At 35.1% G+C, this 19,505-nt stretch overlaps 1 protein-coding gene across 1 annotated transcript in view; it reads right to left on the bottom strand.

Moving 5' to 3' along the window:
- Positions 1 to 19,505, bottom strand: part of DLG2 (discs large MAGUK scaffold protein 2) — a 2,099,601-nt gene that overhangs the window by 530,630 nt on the left and 1,549,466 nt on the right. The window contains 1 exon segment of the mRNA XM_019643522.1: positions 12,878 to 13,014. Within this exon segment, the coding sequence (XP_019499067.1) occupies positions 12,878 to 13,014 (137 nt within the window).

Here is a 19,505-nt window from a genome sequence, read left to right as displayed (position 1 = left end):
AAGGCAGTGGCACTGCAGTGCATCTTGGCAACACTATTCTTAAATGGTTTAAAACTATTCAGGAAGTATTTTAAATACCTAGGTCATCCTTATTTGGCTATTATTTTTTTATAGAGTGATTCCGTAGTTAGTTTCTGTTGCAAGGATGTAGAATTAAAATAAATATGCCAAGAGTATTAGATTGGACCCCTGCATATTCTCTGTACTATCTAATTAGCACTTTAATCATATAATAACTTGCAACAGTGTCTTTTTTTATTTTTATTTTTTTTGGCTCATGTTGTTATATAAATCCTATGTGCCAGCTAACCCTCAGTGGTGTAGCCCAAGCTAGGAACCCTGAAACTGGAGGGACTTGAACCTGACTGATATGTATGAATGCTGCCTGTGAACTCTCTGTTAAGCTGTGAGCCTCTATACCAATTTCTACAGTTCTTTTCTAGACAAGTGACATTCTCTTAAATTCTTTTTGACTTCCAATAGCTAGCACTTGTTCACTCATTGATGAAATGTTTGTTGCATACCTATTATACGTCAGTAACTGTTCTATGTATTAGAGATATTGTGATAAATGATAAGAATGATAATCATAATCATAGCAGACATTTATATAGCCTGTATTACATGTCCGGCACTATTCTAAATCACTTTATATAGTAACACAATCAAACTTCACAACAACCTGTGAGGTAGCTGTTATAATTACCTTTATTTGACAGGTGAGAAAAGCATGTCTCCAAGAGGTTAAGAAACTTGTCTTTGATCTAATAAGTGGTAGAGGCGGAATTAAAGCCAGGTAGTTTGTCTCCAGAGACCACACTTTTAATCACTCATCTATATTGCTTCTTCAGGATATACAAGGTCCTGGCCCTTCTGAAACTCACATTCTAATACATTCTAAGGACACAGTTATTTATAGAATAAATTGAAAGGATAGACCCATGCAGAAAATGAGAACATAAAGGGATTGTCAGTATGGGAAACACAGGTGATGGTGGTGGCCCTTTCATAATAGACAGAGAATAAGAAAAATAACAGTAATAATAATAAGAGCTAACATTTATTTAACACCTACATGTCATATATTTTTGGAGTATTATGTATATATTTTGACACAAATCATATAACTGATCCTGGTTATAGCTGCATCAGGCAAACATCAATAATTGGGCTTATCTCCGATGAGAAAAACTGATGTATAAAGAAGTCAATGTGCAAAAAAGTGGTCACACAGCCTCCAAATTGCAAAGTCATCAGTTGGATTACAACCCTCATGAAAAGAGGAAAATGAGGCTGCCCTTGGTGTTGGTTCACTGAAATCCAAGGCTTACATCATCTATTCTTTCTCCCTTTAAGAGAATAGAGTCTCCTTCCAAGTTCACATATAGAAGTTACATAAATTCCAAAGTGTTATATAAGCCCGATTAATCATTCCACTTCTTGCTTAATCCAGTGGTGACAGTGTATTGCATCATACAAATACACTGACATAGTTAAAAAATAAATACGTAAAATGGAACACAGCTTGTTATAGCTTTCTCTTCAAAACCTTTTTATGTATTTGATTAATCACTTATGTTAGGGCAATGCCACTTGTAGCTAGATAATGAATATTTACAAATGCTCCAATACAAAGGTCGAAAACGTGTATGGGAGTGGGTGTTTTCTCTCAAAAGATTGATTGACTAAAGTGACTCTGAATATTGTGACCATGGGCCCAGAAACACCTATATTGGAGGGGAAAAAAAACAAAAAAAGAAAAGAAAAAAGGAATGTGTTGCATTAATAGAGAGATGACAAGTCAAAGGATAAAGACCCCAAAGGCTAGAAACCAACTGGATTGGATTACAAGTGGCACAGAAGCTCTATTTCTGACAAGGACTCATAACCTCTCTCCCCAGGGTACAGAAAGCACACAGCTCATTAGGTTATCAGTGAAGAGAGATGTGGCCAGTGCTTATTACACGTGATCTTAGCCAAAAGGCTGAGAAGCGATGGCCAGTGCTTATTAAACTGCACTTTTGCCATTTCTAAGGTGGGCAGTGAAACGATTTAGAAAATGTCTCCTTCAAGCACGTTTTTTGAGAATGTATCTGATAACAGACTCTTAGACCACCAGGAAAATCTTTAGACCAGAAAGCAGAAGTTGAGAAAAGGGTGGCGGTAAGGAGCGGGGAAAGAGAGAATATTGGGGGGAATAATAGAAGTTTAAAATAGTGGTAGTTCAGTCTGTTTTTGTTTGGTGACTAGGAAGTGTTGGAAATTTTACAAAGAGTTTAGTCATGGAGCAAGTGGTATGACATTGGAAGAGGATGTAGTCATTCAAAGCGCATGCTTTTGAGTCAGGCAGACCAGGACCTGAGTCCTGCTCCTGGTACTGCCTTAGCGGTGTGACCTTGAGAGACTTATTTAACCCTCTTAGTCTCAGGTGTGACATTTGTGAAATAGGTATGGTACTCATAACTGTGTCAAAGGGTTATTCATTTAAATGTATTAATCTACATAAAGCTGTAGGCACATTAAGCTACTTATTAATCTTAGCTCTTATTACTATTACTATTACCATCATCCATCTCTCTTCCCAGGAAACAGAAATTCTTGGTGAAATTTTTCGCTGAGCATTTTCCTGTAAACATCTGTGAACTGATTAGTTTAATTAGGGTACTGTTGATGAGGCTTCTGTGTGGTCTTTTTAAAAATTCAGAATAGTACAGGATCTGGACCAAAAAGTGTTCTTTTGTGCTGAAGTCTTCAAAATGTTTTTCACAAAAGTGGGTTTATTTGGGTTAATTATGTGTGTGCATTATCCTATGAACTCTCAAGATAAAGGGCCTACAGCTGGAGCTGATTGTACACAGAGAGAAAACACATTATACTGATTGGTTAGTTTCTCTTGTCATTGTTTTCCATTGTCATTTTTCTTTTTTTTTTTCTTTTTTTCTCTTTGCATCAAGTATCTGCCCATAATGGTGAACACTGAGTAACTGGCCTGGTTTCAGAAAAAAAAAAAATCCCATGCATTTGAATGAAGTATTTCTGTGGGGTGTGTGTACACTACAGAACCGGGGACATTTGTGCAGCTTGGCTGTTTGTTTGCAATAGGACTAAGGACAAGAAAGAGAGGTTGGCGGTGAGATGGCTCATTCTCTCAAACAGAAAAGGGAGCACTGAATTGGAGCGCGGTGTGGATAAAAGAGGACAGAGCAGCTAAAGAAAGAGGTGGCAGGAGACTTGCGACAAGGAAACAGGGCAAGTGTGGTGGGAATTCAAATGATTGTAAGCAAATATGGGGGTGCCAAAAATGTATACATATGACTTGTATTCATCTTTCACTATTGGTATGTATTGAGTATTACAATTTTAATAGTTTTTTCCTTTCTTAAAATGTGCATACAATTTTTGGGCACCCTCTGTATATAAGTGATGGTACAAGATGGGAGGTGCGCGGACAGGAGAGGGAGGAATAGTCAATGTTCTGATGGTGAGATCCTGACCTTTCCATATTTATTCAGGAATACCCATGTGGTGGGACAAACTGGGAGGTGACTAGGCACATAAAAGTTACCTAAGACATAGTGCAAAGCAATGTGACTCTAGAACACTGTAAAAAAAAAAACATATACTCCAAAGTTAACTTTTTAAAAAGGATACAAGTCAATCGCTAGATCGTAAGATAAGTTAAAAAGGGGACCAATCTAATGTAGCAATTTCAATGATATGAAAATAAATATGCATAAACTAAAGACTAAAATCTCTGCAGCACATTGAAATTGTTTTAATAAAATTTATTTTAAGAATCAAAAATTTATAAAAAGCTCATACAACTGATCACCAAAAAAAAACAAACAACCCAATTAAAAAATGGGCAGAGGACATGAAGAGACATTTCTCTTAAGAGGACATTCAGATGGCCATTGGACATATGAAAAGATGCTCAAAGTCACTAATCATCAGAGAAATGCAAAAAGAAACCACAATGAGATACCACCTCACTCTTGTCAGAATGGCTATCATCAATAAATCAACAAACAACAAATGCTGGTGAAGTTGTGGAGAAAACAGAACCCCCATGCGCTGTTGGTGGGATTGCAAATTGGTGCAGCCACTATGAAAAACAGTATAAAGGTTCCTCAAAAAATAAAAAAAAATAGAACTACCTTATGATCCAGCAATTCCATTCCGGGGTATTTATTCAAAGAAATATATGCACCCCTATGTTTATTGCAGCCCTACTCACAATAGCCAAGATGTGGAAACAACCAAAGTACCCATCAATAGATGAATGGATAAAGAAACTGTGGTACATTTATACAATGAAGTATTATTTGGTCATAAAAAAGAATGAAATTTTACCATTTGTAACAACATGAATAGACCTAGGGAATATCATGCTAAGTGAATGTCAGACTGAGAAAAACAAATACCATATGATCTCACTTATATGTGGAATCTAAAGAACAGAATAAAGGAATAAACAAAACAGAAATAGACAGAGATATAGGGAAAAAAACTGATGGTTGTTAGATGGGAGGGGATGGGGATGGGAAGAAGATGAATGCATTAGAAAGTACAAATTGGTAGTCATAATATAGTCATGGGGATATGAAATACAGTATTGGGAATATAATCAATAGTGTTGTAAAGATTATGTAGGGTGTCAGATGGGTATTGGACTTATGGGGGAGATCACTTCATAGACTGTGTAGATGCCTGACCAATGTGCTATACACCTAAAGCTGAAGTAGAATAAAAATGAATGTCATTTATAATTAAATATATAAGTATATAGTCATGGGATGCAAAGTACAGCATAAGGAATAGAGTCAATGGTACTGTAACAGATATATACGATGTCAGAGGGGTAGTAAATTGGGGGGGGTTATCACTTTGTGAGTGGCATAAATGTGTAATTATTATGTTGTTTTGTACACCTGAAACTAATAAAAAAATAGTAATGACTATGAATAAATAGGAAATGCTAATAATGACTATCTTTGGATAATAAATGTTTCTTCTTTTCAGAATGAGCATGTATTAGTTATAGTTAAAACCAAATTAACTCTATTTTTTAAATGAACAACAAAAAAGTGTAAATAAGGAAGAACAGAAACTAAGTACAGTGGTTTCATTATGAACACACACAGCAATATCTCATGAGTGATGGAAAATTGGAATGAGAAAGAAAGAAGTTGATTTTTCATGCCCAGTGAATTGACTTGAATTAATTAGAAATAATTAGTGATATTTTAAATTTAGGTATTTCCAGAAATGAAGTCAACTTGGTATAATGAGAGTTATTTTGAACATAGAATCAGATCTGGTTTCCATTCCTAGACTCATGAATTTTGATCAGTTAACATATTTACTGAACGTTAATTTTCTTACATGTAAAATATGGTAATACTGATTTATTTATTGATTTACTTGTGTTTACAATGAACCTGAAAAAAAGTGTAATATAAAGCAGTATATGAAGTTATTCATAATTAGACATAGTGTTTCTGCTGGTCCTGCTACTGGAAATATTAATAGTTTCTTCCTGTTTAGGACTCTTTCTGTGAAAACGATCACCCCCTACCCTGTACACCACTTGCTCCTGCCATGTCTCAAAGTGACTGACCTTCTCAAGGGCAATGAATAGATCATTTTCATCTTTGCATTTCTCTGGCTGATACATTGTAAATAGTGGGCACTTAATAAACGTTCAAATAAGAAGCTACATAAGTTAAAAATAACAACGTGGCATACCAAAGGAAAAGTGATGAAAATTCCCTATTTTACAGGGAGGATGACGCATTTGTGTTGAGTCAGAGAAGAAAGGATAAGGAATGAAGGTCATTGAACCAACAACACACAATTATTGGACACTCACTGTGTGTCAGGCCTTTGCGATAAGGATGAAAGGCTGGCACAGAATGGGAGCACCAGGTCACCTCAGCTTATAAGGGACAAGATCAAGCTCCAACAGTGAGAATTTCTTCCTCCTCCATTAATCATTGACGTGTTTCTTAGTGTTTTATTCCATAGAGAGAGAGAGAGAGCAAGTGACAGTGATGTGTTGATTGGCTCCAGCTTCCTCTATAGCAGTGGTCACCAAAATGGACAGTCTGATATGAACCCCTGGGCAACTCACTGGGTATAGGAAAAAAATACTTGAACTTGTATTAATATGTATCACATTGATTTTCATCTTTCTATTTTTGTGTATGTTTTAAAGTGTGCATAATATATTAGCATAGTGATGTATAGATGAAATTTAGAGAAATATACATATATTAAGGCAACTTTTTGTGTTTTACTGATGGGTGTGCTATTAAAAGACTTTAAAACCACTGCTCTGTAGTAGGTACCAATATGTGATAACTATGAGCAAGTTCTATAAACAGGGTCATTAAACTAGATATAAGCAAGAAAAACAACAACACTATACTGGAAGGCTTTAACTCTTCCATAAAATGTTATTTCAATTATATTGCACTGTAATTTTATTACATGTGAGAGAAATTATAAGGAAGACTAAGAAATAATTATCCTGGTTCTTTTTTTCTGGTGTTTCAGAAGCGACTCTAACTACAGCAAACAGAGTTTAAAGAGTGAACTATTTGTAAATGCCTTTCAGCTCATTGCTGGAAAATGCTAAATGATGCTGTACCAGCTTGACAAATAAGCATCACCACCGAAGTCACCCTCAGGAGAAGCAGTGGAGCAGCAGCAGAGTGTGCTAGGAGGTGATTAGGTAAAGATAGGGCTGTGGTTCTTAACCTGGCTGCACATCAGAATCATTTGGAAAAGTTAAAAAAAAATTAAAAATGAAGTGTGGCTCTTGCCTCAGAGATACTGATTTGATTATTCAGGTTTGATTAAGGCCTGGGGATCCGTAGTGTTCAAAAGCTTATCACAAGATTCAAATGTGCAACCAGAGGGGTGGAGTAAACTGGTGAAAAAACGTGGTTTGAGGACATGGATATCTAGGTCTGAATCTAATTTCACAATTTATTAGTTATGGAATATTAGAAATTCTTTTGTCATCTCTGAGTTCCAATTTTCTTTTCTGGAAAACAAGAATAGTAGTCATGATGGTCCTCTCCATCTCTCAAGTGTTGGAGTGAGGACTCTGGGATGCTGCTGTCGGTGACAGATCTTTCTAAGCTGGAAGCAGTGCATTGGTGGTAGGCAAGAGCCTTGTGCGGAGAGAGAGCACCTCCTGGTTCTTATCTAAAGTGGGTCTAACCAATGAAAGTGCTTTAAAGTCCTGTTCATTATTCAGATAATTTCTACATATTTGCATTCTCTTCAAGATGATTTTCTTATTACTATTTGGATGAAACTAGGCAATTTGGTAATAAATCTACCAAAATAATAATTTAGGTGCTTACAACTAATATTCATTCAGAACATTGAGTTGTCTCCATCCATATTCTCTAAATCCATTTACTGCCCTTACCGTAGGGTATTAATTTTGGAATAAAAATAAGAGATAGCACATCCCAGAGTATACTCCAACGTACAATAGTTTTAGGTGTTTTATAAGCATTTCTTTAAGAAAAGGGTTCCACAATAAAATATATTTGAAAGTTATAGTATCAATCAAAGTTAAATTATATAGTTCTTAGATTGCTGGACTTCATAGACCCTTTAATGTACTAAAGCTCATTGAGACTCTACAGGAGAGATGAGATACAGGTTGCAGAATTTCCCTAACTTATTTGACTACAGATCCTTTTTATGTGACACAGTCAGTAATGAGGCTAGTATTTTAAAATACATTTGGGAAAGACTGAGCCAAGGCAATGCTGCCATGATACGGAGGCCAAAACAGAAGACCAAAGATGTGCATGAATTGCCCCAGGTCAATTAGGTAGAGTTAGTGCTAGCTTTCTGGGACTTGAATCTAGTTATCCTATCTCTGAGTCCCTTGTCCCTTTGTCTACTGCTTCCCCTTTAAGAAAAAAACAAACAAACAAAAAACAACCATACAGACTTATTCTCTGTAAAAGATGTAAAAATTCTCTCACTGACAGTTTTTCTTTTTCCAAATGTCAAGCAAAGGTTATGGAAAAAAGAGACTAAGATTATAAAGTTTAAATCACAATGTGCCACGGGACTTTGACAATTAACAGCTCCCTATATGTTATTCCTATAGAGAAGATAGTCAGACGACCCTGGATGCAAAGTTTCTGGTATGATGTCGAAAAAGAAGAAACACAGCACATTTCTGTAATATAGGTGGCTCTATGTGTCTCCTTGGTAGGTCTGAATAAAACCAGTGTGTAAAAATATATGAAAGAATTTGAAAATTATCACTACTGTTAACTTCTGACCATCTCTCCCACGAAGTTCAAAGCCAAGAAGTACTCCATTCAGTCTGAGATTACAACATGAAGCTACTGGTACAATCCACAAAAATCAGATGTCATTGTCATTTGACAAAATGAGTGAAACAAAATTCTAGTGAATGATAAGTTCCAAGTAGCAGGAAAAAAATTTTAAATTATTATTTTGATAAAAAGAACATATGCTACACACCTGGTTGACCCATGAAACATCAGAGAGGTCTGACAAAGTCATCTTATTTGAAACATTAAGAGGCTTATTCCAAAGGTGACAGGCAAGATAATTTTTCCTTATAGTAGAATAAATGTAAAGGTCAGATGGGGGAACAACATTCTAAGAAATCAAAAAAAGTTTCACTAAAAGGGTAATCTATTGATCATTGACACTTGGAACGCACTTGCAGCCCCGGGTTCCTCCCAGGGCTATGCCTATCTGAGCGTCACTTGAAAAAAAAAAAGGGTAATCTATTTATAGAAGATAAATGGATGTATGGTAAAATTTACTGTAAGAGTGAGAGAAAATGTGTAAAACATCTTAAAAGACTGAGAACTGGAGAAAGCAGGGATAACTTTTCAAACAAATGTGAAAAAGGTATTATTGAGTTGTCAGAAAAGTCATGATGCATTTTTGCAACGAAAAACATAGACAAAATATGCCATGACTTTTCCGACAACCCAATAGTATTCACTTTTTCAAGGGACAGAGCTATGAATAAAGAATGAAATATATAGGGAAATATATTTTGATGTAATTTTAAGAAAAAAAATGCTAATGATGGTTACTATCTAATGGGTAACTTAGAGGAGGTATTAAATTCTCCATCCTTAGAGTTTTCTAGCAGGGGTGAGAGACTACTTCCTAGTTTTCTGTAGGATTCTGATGTTTCAAATGTGAGTTGGAATAAGATTATATCTAAGATGGAAACTTTTGGATTCTGAGATGTAAGAAATACTTAGGGGAAAAAAAATAGGACCCAATATATATGGTGTGATTCAGGTGGTGCCCAATACTGTAGTTATTTTAGTTGAAAAGCTTGAAAGAGTTACTACTAAGACTCTGAAAAAAAAAATGCTGTCACTGCAGGGCAGATGATGGGAAACCTCCTGAAGTTTAGTGATCTAGCCTGAAGAAATTAATGGAATTTCATTTTCAGTTTACTTACAGAACTATGAATGAATACTATATGGGGGAATTTCTCCTAGGAAATGAGAGAAGAGAATGGTGCAAATTGATTCAGAAAGAAAAATAGCTATTTCGAGAAAAAACACAGTGTGGTACACATGGTAAATCACAGAATCTAAATTATTTGTACTTCCTTTGAGGGAGAAGAATAGAAGAGGAGGAAGATAAAGAAGATATGAATGTAGTAGAATAGTAAAGGGAGGAGGAGGTGGGAAGAAATGACATGACAGCATTAATATTTTTGGGGTGAAGTAAGATAATTAGTTTTTTGGAGTGGCTTCCATCATATTTTTTTTCTTTAATCTCTCCCTCAGGGTCTTTTTTCTTTTCAAACATTTTAAAATGAATCACTTTCTTTGATTTCCAAATTCAGCCTGCAGTTGCCTTGGAAGTACTAATTATGTTTTCCTTACATAAGAGAGGCCTATTATTGTTGATGGTTCATTTTTTTTTAAACTATGCTTAAAAACTCAAAACAGTTAATAATTATGTCTCAGCTATTTTTGAAACCATTATAATGAATATCAAGAAAATGGTAATAAAAAATAGCATGATGCCTAAAAAATCCTTTGACAGAATTTAGACTTTGAGATTTTTTTTTTTAAGAATTTGAAAATAAAGCTAGAAATTTAAACAGAACCTGAAGAAATTGGCACACAACATCTAATATAATACAATAGCAACAGTTGAAGAAATACTGGAAGAGTTGCCTACAACCAAACTCTAGCAGAATGAGTCAAAGGTCAAATCGGTGACTATCTATGAAGTCATTATATTAGAATGAAACTGTCCTCTTTATTTCAATTTAGCACTATGTGGAGGATGCATATTTCAGTTTATTTTATTCCTAAGTCAATAAATAATAAAGTTTATATTCTTGAAATGAAGTTGTTAGGTCTTATACCCCCCAAAACAGTTTTCTGGTTTAGAGGACATAACTTTATAAGAATCAACTTTTATATGAAAGGCCAAAAACACACAAACCAACAGAAAACAAAAACAGCAAGCAAACAAAAAATAATTCAAAATGTCTCAAGAATGAAAATGTAGTAGAGCTATTATTTTTTAAATTTTTTTTAGTTCCAGGTGTACAAAATAATGTAATAGTTAGAGGTAGCTGCAATATTGCCATGGGAATATGAAAGACAGTTTGGGCAATAAAATCAATAATGTGGTAATGCTATTATACAGCATAGTGTCTACAGCTAACACTACTGTATTATGTACTTAAAATTTGCTAAGAGGATAGATCTTATGTTAAGTGTTCTTAGCATATACACACAAATAATAATAATAATAATAGTAATAACAATAATAGGGATGGGGGAAGCTTTGGGAGGTGATGGATATATTTATGGTTTCAATGGTGGTAATGGCTTCATGAATGTATACATTAAATATATGGGTGTTTTACAAGTCAGCCACACCTCAATAGAGTGGTTAAAAAAAAAGAAAACAAAACAGTAGTGACTTTAGGTAGCCAAAAAGGCAAAATCTCATAGTTGCAACTTTGACTGAACTCATTATGCCACATTTTTGCCCATCCAGTTTGACCATCCCTTTTCTTCTGACAGCGTTCCTTCCTGAGTAGTGGCTACTGCCTGGGGCATGGTAGGTGCTCAACATACTACATGTTCAATAAAGGAACTAATGAGTGACTGAAGGATGACTAAGGAAGGTATGAAAGAATGTCTGACAAATTCTAGAAAACAAATGCAAATAAAGACCATGCTTAGTGGTTACAAACATGAATGCAAGCCAGATGGCCTGGATTTGAAACCCAGTTCTCTCCATTGCTAACTACAAGTATATGACCTTGGCCAAGTTAGTGAATCTCTCTATAGCTCAGTTTCCGTTTGCTTACACAAAATAGACCATTGTGAGAAACATATGTTACATTACAGAAAAACACTTTTAAAAGTACATGGAAAATAGTAAATGCCAGATAAATGTTAGTTATTAAGACTATTATAAAGGCCTTATCCAGATAATTCCATACAAAGGTCATTGACAACTATGAAATTAGACAAATGGGACTAAAGACCAGCTGTCTACAAGCAGGGAAGGGGACACAATGAACTTTGAGGTTCAACCTACAAAACATGCACATGTCCTAGAAATTCCCATTCTGTTGAGACTCTATAGATTGATCCTTCCCAAACACCTCTCATGAAAGTGTTGGAGATAATGGCTCCTTGCAGAGATAGATGAAAGGCTCTATTTTATAAGGCCAGCCATATGACTAGATACCTTACGTGAGAGTTATCTTCTATTAAGTTTTAGTATTTGATTATTGTCCTGTAGATTTGGTATAAAAGAGTAATGGAGATGAAGCAGTTTTATTAAGGGCAATCCAAAATGTTTTGCTGCTTATAATTGCCTTATTTTGCTTTAGCTTATCAGATAACTCCATGTCTCAGAAAGGGTGGCCATGTTTTGGTGTCAATCATTTCCAGGGCTCCTGAAGCACGTGGGCAACTGGCAAATACAATCGCTGAAACCCTGTTTGACCGGAGAGGAGGAAAGGAGCCATCTACACATTTGACAGAACTCAGATTATGAATACTTGTTAGGGATTGTGTCTACACTGGTTGAACAAAGGACTACCAAGAGGAGAAGACATGTACGTATCAATAAGCCAGATAATGTTGCTCCCTTTGTTATGCAAAGCCCACCTCTCTAGCAGTCTGGCTTTAGCAGCCTCTCTGGCTAATAGGAGATGGATTACATTGGAAGGACAACATATCATCTCTGTGCCTTGTTTGTCTATGAAAATGGGTGAAAATTTAGATTTCTGTTTTTAAAATGTCAACAGATCAGATGCAATGGTACATGTACTTTTGAGATCTCTGACCGCAAAATCTGTTCTCCCTTCCTTTCTATTTTTGCCCATGGTCACTGCTATGGACTAAATTGTGGCCCCTCCCCACAAATTTATATGTTCAAGTTCTGACCCCAATATCACTGTATTTGGAGATAGGATATGTAGGAGGTAATTAAGGATATTAATTAAATGAGTTAAGGGTGGAGCAGTCATCAAATAGGACTGATGGCCTCATAAGAAGAGAGAGAGAGGTCTTTCTCTCTTAGCCACAAGCACAGTGGAAAGGCCATGTGAAGACACAGAAAGAAGACAGTTGCTTAAAAGCCAGGAAGCAAGACCTCTCCAGAAAATGAATGGGCCAGAACCTTGATCTTAAACTTCCCAGCATCCAGGACTGTGAGAAAATAATACCTCTGTTGTTTAAGCCACCTAGTCTATGGTATTTTGTTATGACAACCTGAATTGACTGAGGCAGTCATACTCTGCGAAACAAGAGCTTTATAATTGTACACATGATTTTGCTTGAGTCACACTCACCATTAGAAGTCTGTCTCCTACTTGCAACCTTCCATCCTTTTGTGCAGCTCCTCCATCTATAATTTTAGTTACATAAATGCTGTTGTCTCCAGGAATGTGCTGGTTCCCCACACCTCCTGCAATACTGAAGCCTAAACCTATGGGGGAGAAAGAGAAAAAGAAAAACCTTGTTTGGTTTTTTTTTTTTTTAAGAAAATGCAATTAGCCACAGTTCAACAGTCTAAGAAAATTAATCCTCAATTTCTTATAACACTAATAAATAACAGTAATGATTCTACTTCAATTGATTTTGTTCTTCTTTAAATATTTGAAGGCGTGGTGATTAATGCCCATGAGGTAAAGCTCTTGAAGTCAGTACCACGAGGACATTAGTTTTGTTCTTTTTCATGACTGTGCACCTAATTGTAGTTCCCTAGCTCATAGCTCTTAATGGCTGACTAGCCAGAGTGGAGGTCAGACAAAACGGTGTGGAAGGATTCTAGGTGAGCCAGGCAACACGCAGGTACGGTCCTGCTCACGTTGAGTCTGTGGGCTCATCTTCATTGTTGTTACTCTAGCATAGAGAACTGAAGTATTGCCAATCTTTTGGGTAGAGACCTAGATACTCTTGACATTTCAGGATGCAAAAGGACAGCTGTTAGAAAATTCCACAAATTCTGATATAAGAGCTATGAGGAAGACACTTTGGGCGTTCAAGTCATAATTTTAGCAAGAAGATAAGGAAAAGAAGTGAGATGCTTGCCCGCCCTGCTTTCTTCTCTGGCCATCTTTCATATTTTCACACTTCCTGGCACTTACTGTTATTAACTGATGTGAGGCTAGTCACACATAAAAAATGAGCTATCCCTGTACACATCCTAAAGAAGAAAGAAATAGACTATGTACTTTGACTTGATTATTTTTATAACAAACCACAGAATATCAGTTCATTTGAAATGGAAATTTTCTATTTTGAGAGATGAATTTTACTGTACTGTGGTTTACAAAACTTTTATTTATATAAAACTATGGAATGATAAGAATAGAATTATTAAAAATCATTATGAGGCCATTTTAATGAATGACTGTTAGACTCTTTAAAAGTATAATTTAAAAACTCACAAGTGAGATTAAATATACGTTCAGTATAATACTTGTAGCATATATTTTTATTGTATTTTAAAATAATTATGATAATCAACATGGAAATTGCTCAGAAAGATGGATATAAGTCAAATGTTTTTGTTACTAAAAACATAAAAAAATTTCTGTAACTTACTTGGCCTAAGAAATTTTTTTTTTTAAATCACACACCTAATCACCTAATTAAAAAACAAAACAAAATCACACACCTGTTTTATGATGGAACGATCATAAACGTTTTTGGCACTTTATCCAACAACAATGAAAAACACTTTTAAAAATACTCTATTTCACTATGTTTTTATTAAGTAAATAAATAGGGTTGGGCTATGTGCTCTTAAGATGGCATAAATGATTAGTTAATGGAAAAATAATGACATAGTAAATTATAAAGCAACACCTCTGAAATTACATTTGAAATGATTTTTTTTTAATTAACTATAATAGCTGTTAAAAAAATGGAAATGGATTTAAATTGATAAGGCAATTAAAATAAGTGTTATCTAGTTTCTACTAAAGTAGGTAATTATTCTTTTTTTAATATTTCAAAAATCATTTTCACACATGATTATTGTACTATGTACTATGTGCAAAATTCCATTTAAAAATCATTTACAAAAGGAAGTACAACACAGTATGTGTTGAGGGTTCTAGATGTATCACAAAAGCTAACAAAGGAGCAAGGTACAAAGTCAACCAAATCAGATGACTAGGCATCTTTACACAGTGTAATAACATGTTTTTGTAACTACCTGTGTTACATTGATACAAGATCCTCCCACTTTGTGCACTCCCAAACAGGTTTCACAAAACATAAATTTAACTTCACCAAATATTCTTATAATGCAGATGGCATTTTTGGTGCAAACTTTTTTCCAAACAGCATCTTATTTAACTCAGTGAAAGTCATATCACATATTACTTAATTTCTGCCCCAAATAATTTGATGCTGTTAGGTTTTACTTAAGTGGGAAAGAAAAACAAAAGTTTCATCCTTATTTTTTTTTCTTTGTGGGGTTTTGGTAATTATTCTTTATTGATGCTTTGGCTTCCATAGGTCTAAAGATGTATTCGTTTGCCTTCGATTAAAAAAAAAATTGTTTATCAAGCAAAAGATGACCAAGAGTAAATAAAATGCTCCCAATTGGTTTTTCTATGAAATTTAAAATACATATCAACTCATGTTTTCTAAAACTCTTACTTCATATTTATATATGATTACAGAGGAATTTAAGAAATATATTTACAAATGTTTCAGAGCCACATGCTAGGATCAATCTATTGTATTTATAATATTACAGAAGTTGGTCCAAACTGTGGAAAGAAAAGGTTAAAACAAATCCAAGGACTCTGATTTACATCTACTATGTCCACAGTAAATGCCACAGACAGTCTGAGTTACAGAAGAGCTAAGGAAACAAATTACCACTGTAAACAAGGTTAAGTCCAACAAAGCGAATAACTATGTAGTTGACATTTCAAGTTAAAGATTGTACCAAGATAATGAAATCACTGTGGATAATATCGACACAAATACATCACTAAAGAGAAAACAACTTTTTTTTTTCCCCTGAGATTAGGTTTAAGTAATTCTTTTTAACTCTGCTTAAGGTGAAGCAAAGTATTTTTAGTAAGATCCGGAGAATGTCTCTGAAGGTACAGAACTAAAAAAAAAAATCTACCTGATTTCTCTTACTTGGATGGAACATGAATACATTTAAAAATAATCAACATTTAATCAACAGTCAACCATATTCCAGCTATTTAATTCACCATACGTAAATGTGTAACTTATGTCTACATCCAGAATATAAGTTTATTTACAGGTGGTAATATCCATCTGTGTTTTATATATATATATAAGATTGAATCTGTCCTCATTCATTCATTCATTCATTCACTAACTCATTCATATAACTGTTCATTCAATGAACATCCCCTGAATGTATTATATTGTTCATTCAACAATACATGCTAAGCATTGTTGCCATTGACTTTGGTCAATATAATGTAAAGAAATGGCTTGACCAGAAACACTATAGAAATAATGATCCATGAGTGGGTTCATATGAGTGAGTGTGATTAAACCTAGCTGAAGCAATGTTCTAAATTCAGACGATTCCCGAGATTTTTGGAGGACTACTCTATGAAGACAAATGTGAGCTAGGACCCTGAGCTAAAAGAGTAAATCCTAATTATCAGTTTGGAGGCACTGGGTATCCTTTGCATACACTCTGTTAAAGCGGGGCAGGCTGTTTACATTACAGAGCCATTCTCTCCCCTCATTCATTAATATTCCCCTCCTTCATTCCACTCCAGATGCACTTGCAAGCTTGGTCATTCTAGAACACACCAGGCGCACTTTCACCTTAGGTCATCTGCTCTAGCTCTGCTCTTAGCATAGAATACACTTCCTTCAGAGCGTTGTTCAAATGTCAATTATTCTAGGAGACTGACCCTAACCTCCCTATTTAATACTGTCCCTAACCATACACCCCGTTTCCTTATCCTGCTTTACTTTTCATTTCCCTTAGCATTTGTTACCTTGTAATATACTATACAAATCATGTTTATATTTTATTTTATTTTTTTGTCTGTCTTGGTGAAAATATAAATCTCATGATTACAGGGATTTTTGTTGGTTTTATGCTATGCAATAGAACAAGGCTGGTTATATACAGTGGTACCTTGTTATTCATGGCTTTTCTTTCCATGGTTTCAATTATCCATGGTCAACCATCATCTGAGATAGTAAATGAAAAATTCCAGAAAGAAACAATTCATAAGTTTTAAAATGTGTACCGTTTTGAAATCTCGCACTGTCTCACTCCATCTGACTGGAACACAAACCACCCCTTGCTCCAGTGTATCCATACTGTATGTACAGTACATTAAGATATTAGAGAGACAGACCACATTCACACAACTTTTATTATAATATATTGTTATAATTGTTCTATTTTATTATTAGGTATTATTGTCAATTTTGTATTGTGCTGAATTTATAAATTAAACTTTATCATAAGTATGGATGTATACAAAAAACATAGTATATACAGGGTTCAGTACTATCCAGTTTCAGGCATCCACTGGGGGTTTTGGAATGTATCCCACGAGATAGGGGAGACTACTCTAGTGAACTCCTAAATATGTATTAAATTTAAAAATGAATGAACAAATATAAGAAGACAAGAAAAATCACATATCTCTGAGAAAGACTTCCCTTAAAGATGAAGCTGGTGGCTTTAATGAGTGAGGGATAGCTGAAGAAATGAGTACTGACAGTTGGAGTCGATAACTGTATTTGGCATTTACACTGCCTCAGGTGAACTCTGACTTGCAAAAGCACAGCTGGCTTTGCATTCTGATTCTTTCATCTACTAACTGTGTAAAACTCCTCATCTATAATGGGGGAATAAGTATATCTATGTTCTATTGTAATTGGCACATAATAGATGCTTGATAAATAAAAATTATCTGCTCTCAGGAGGCTCTCAAGTTGTTTTGTAAAACAGATACCTAAACAGCTTGACATAATTTAACTGGCTAGGATGATTTCTATAACGGTACTAGGGTTAAGGGAGCCCAGAGGGGAGCATGACTGACTTAGAGAAACAGGAGAGGAATCAACAAAAAGTTTAACTTTTGGGCTGCATCTTGAAGGTTAAGTTAGAATTGATAAGAGAGAATGCACGTTTCAAACCAACACAATCTCTGGATTCCAGACTGACTAAATGACTGAAGAGTCAGCTGCCCTGACAGGTTCCACAATGCTCATAAAATCCCAGCTCTACTGGGCTGGAAACTGAGACAGAGATGCCTGGCCGATACTCAAAATATATATTTATGATGAGATAAGCTAGAGTGGTCCCTAACAGGATAAATACAATAATACTCATAAAGATTCAAGTAAGGAACAATGAAAAAGCAAAAACACTGATTTGGGTGAAGTGACCAATTTAGATAAATGATCATTATTTTGAAAAGAAGTATCCATGATTAAAAAATAGCTCCGGATCATCATGTGATGGCAGACAAATCAATTATAAAATAAACTCAATGAAAAGAGTTGGTGGGTCTCACCAAAAATACTGACCATTTCAAGAATAATACTAGACATGCCTATAAACAAAGCAAACACAGAAAAATATAAGTATTAAAAATAACAGAAGGGAGTAAAATCAGTGCATATTTCAGTCCTCCAGCAAAGGGGAAGAAAGCATGTGGAATTTAAACACCTAATTCCCCAAGCAATTAAAAACTGACCTGTTTGATAAACACATGATGTGCAAACAGAGTTTTAAGTTTACATCTATCTGTTGAATAAAGCTTGGCCTCTCTTTCCATATTTCTTGCATGTTCCCAGAATGCAATTCCTCACCTTAACCCAGGAGATACACATAGGGAAGGGAATGTCTGAGCCTTGTTAAAACCTTTGATTTAACCTTTTTCCTCATAAAATGTTTTCCTCACCCTATTAAAAAAAGGAACACAGGGAACACAGTTCACCCTTTTCCCTTGTTGCCTACCTACGCTGAGGAGGAGGTGTCAGGGAGAGGTGGGGGACTGAGAGCAGAAGTCTTGGCAACATAGACTGATACTGTGCTTGGGAAGCTGAGAATAAAAACTCAAATGCTTAAAAGAGTCATATGATTACAATGTACCCATATATTCATCGTGGGCATACAGAACGAAACCCCATGATGTCTTATAACCATTCAATGACTTGGTTTAACTTTATTTTATGTGACTTGACTAGAAGAGCACGCTTGGAGCTTCTCCAAACAATTCAATATCAGGAAGCAGATTGCTTCTGTCAGAGTTTATCTAGGATCTACTAGGGAAGGTGTTCACCGCTTTACAGAAAACCCAAGTGGTAATTCAGTACATTTTGCATGGTTTTATTAAAGGAAACATAGAATCCATCTCGAACCCCGAGTAGCACTCTTTTAGAAAACACATATCCATACAGGCAACTTAACTTCTGAATGTGCATGCATTTCAGTTAAAGACAAAACAAAAAACTTCACTTGCAGGTCTGATTTACACATATAACAGACTACTTCACTTCTCTTCCCGTGTACAGACAAACTTTGCTTAAATAAATACCAGAAATTTACCTTTCATTTTAATTTGAGAGACTAAGTAATCTCATTGGCACTGTAGGTACGGTTAATTAAAAGCCAAAACTTTATTTTCTTACATTCTGATTTCTCCCTGGGTTCAAAAGACAGTTTGGGGGTAAAAGAAGTGGTTCTGTTTAAAATTTCCAAGGCATGGCTAAGTACACGCAATCCTGCTTAAAGAATGTCTCACAGATCACCCAATTAATGTACCACAGCCAACGTTCTAAACTTTTTTTTATGTACCTCTAATGCCCACTCACACTCTTAGTAAATCACTTGAATGCTCCTATTTTATTATGAAAAGTCCCCATATTTATGCCTATTCCTTCTGCTTTCCCTTTGTTCAAAGGAATAAGCATCATTCCTCTTTTCTAAACTTA

The sequence above is a fragment of the Hipposideros armiger genome, unplaced genomic scaffold (assembly GCF_001890085.2).
Source record: "Hipposideros armiger isolate ML-2016 unplaced genomic scaffold, ASM189008v1 scaffold_79, whole genome shotgun sequence".
Taxonomy (NCBI): Eukaryota; Metazoa; Chordata; class Mammalia; order Chiroptera; family Hipposideridae; genus Hipposideros; species Hipposideros armiger.
Note: the sequence above shows the minus strand (reverse complement) of the source record. Positions and strands in the feature narration are given on the sequence as shown.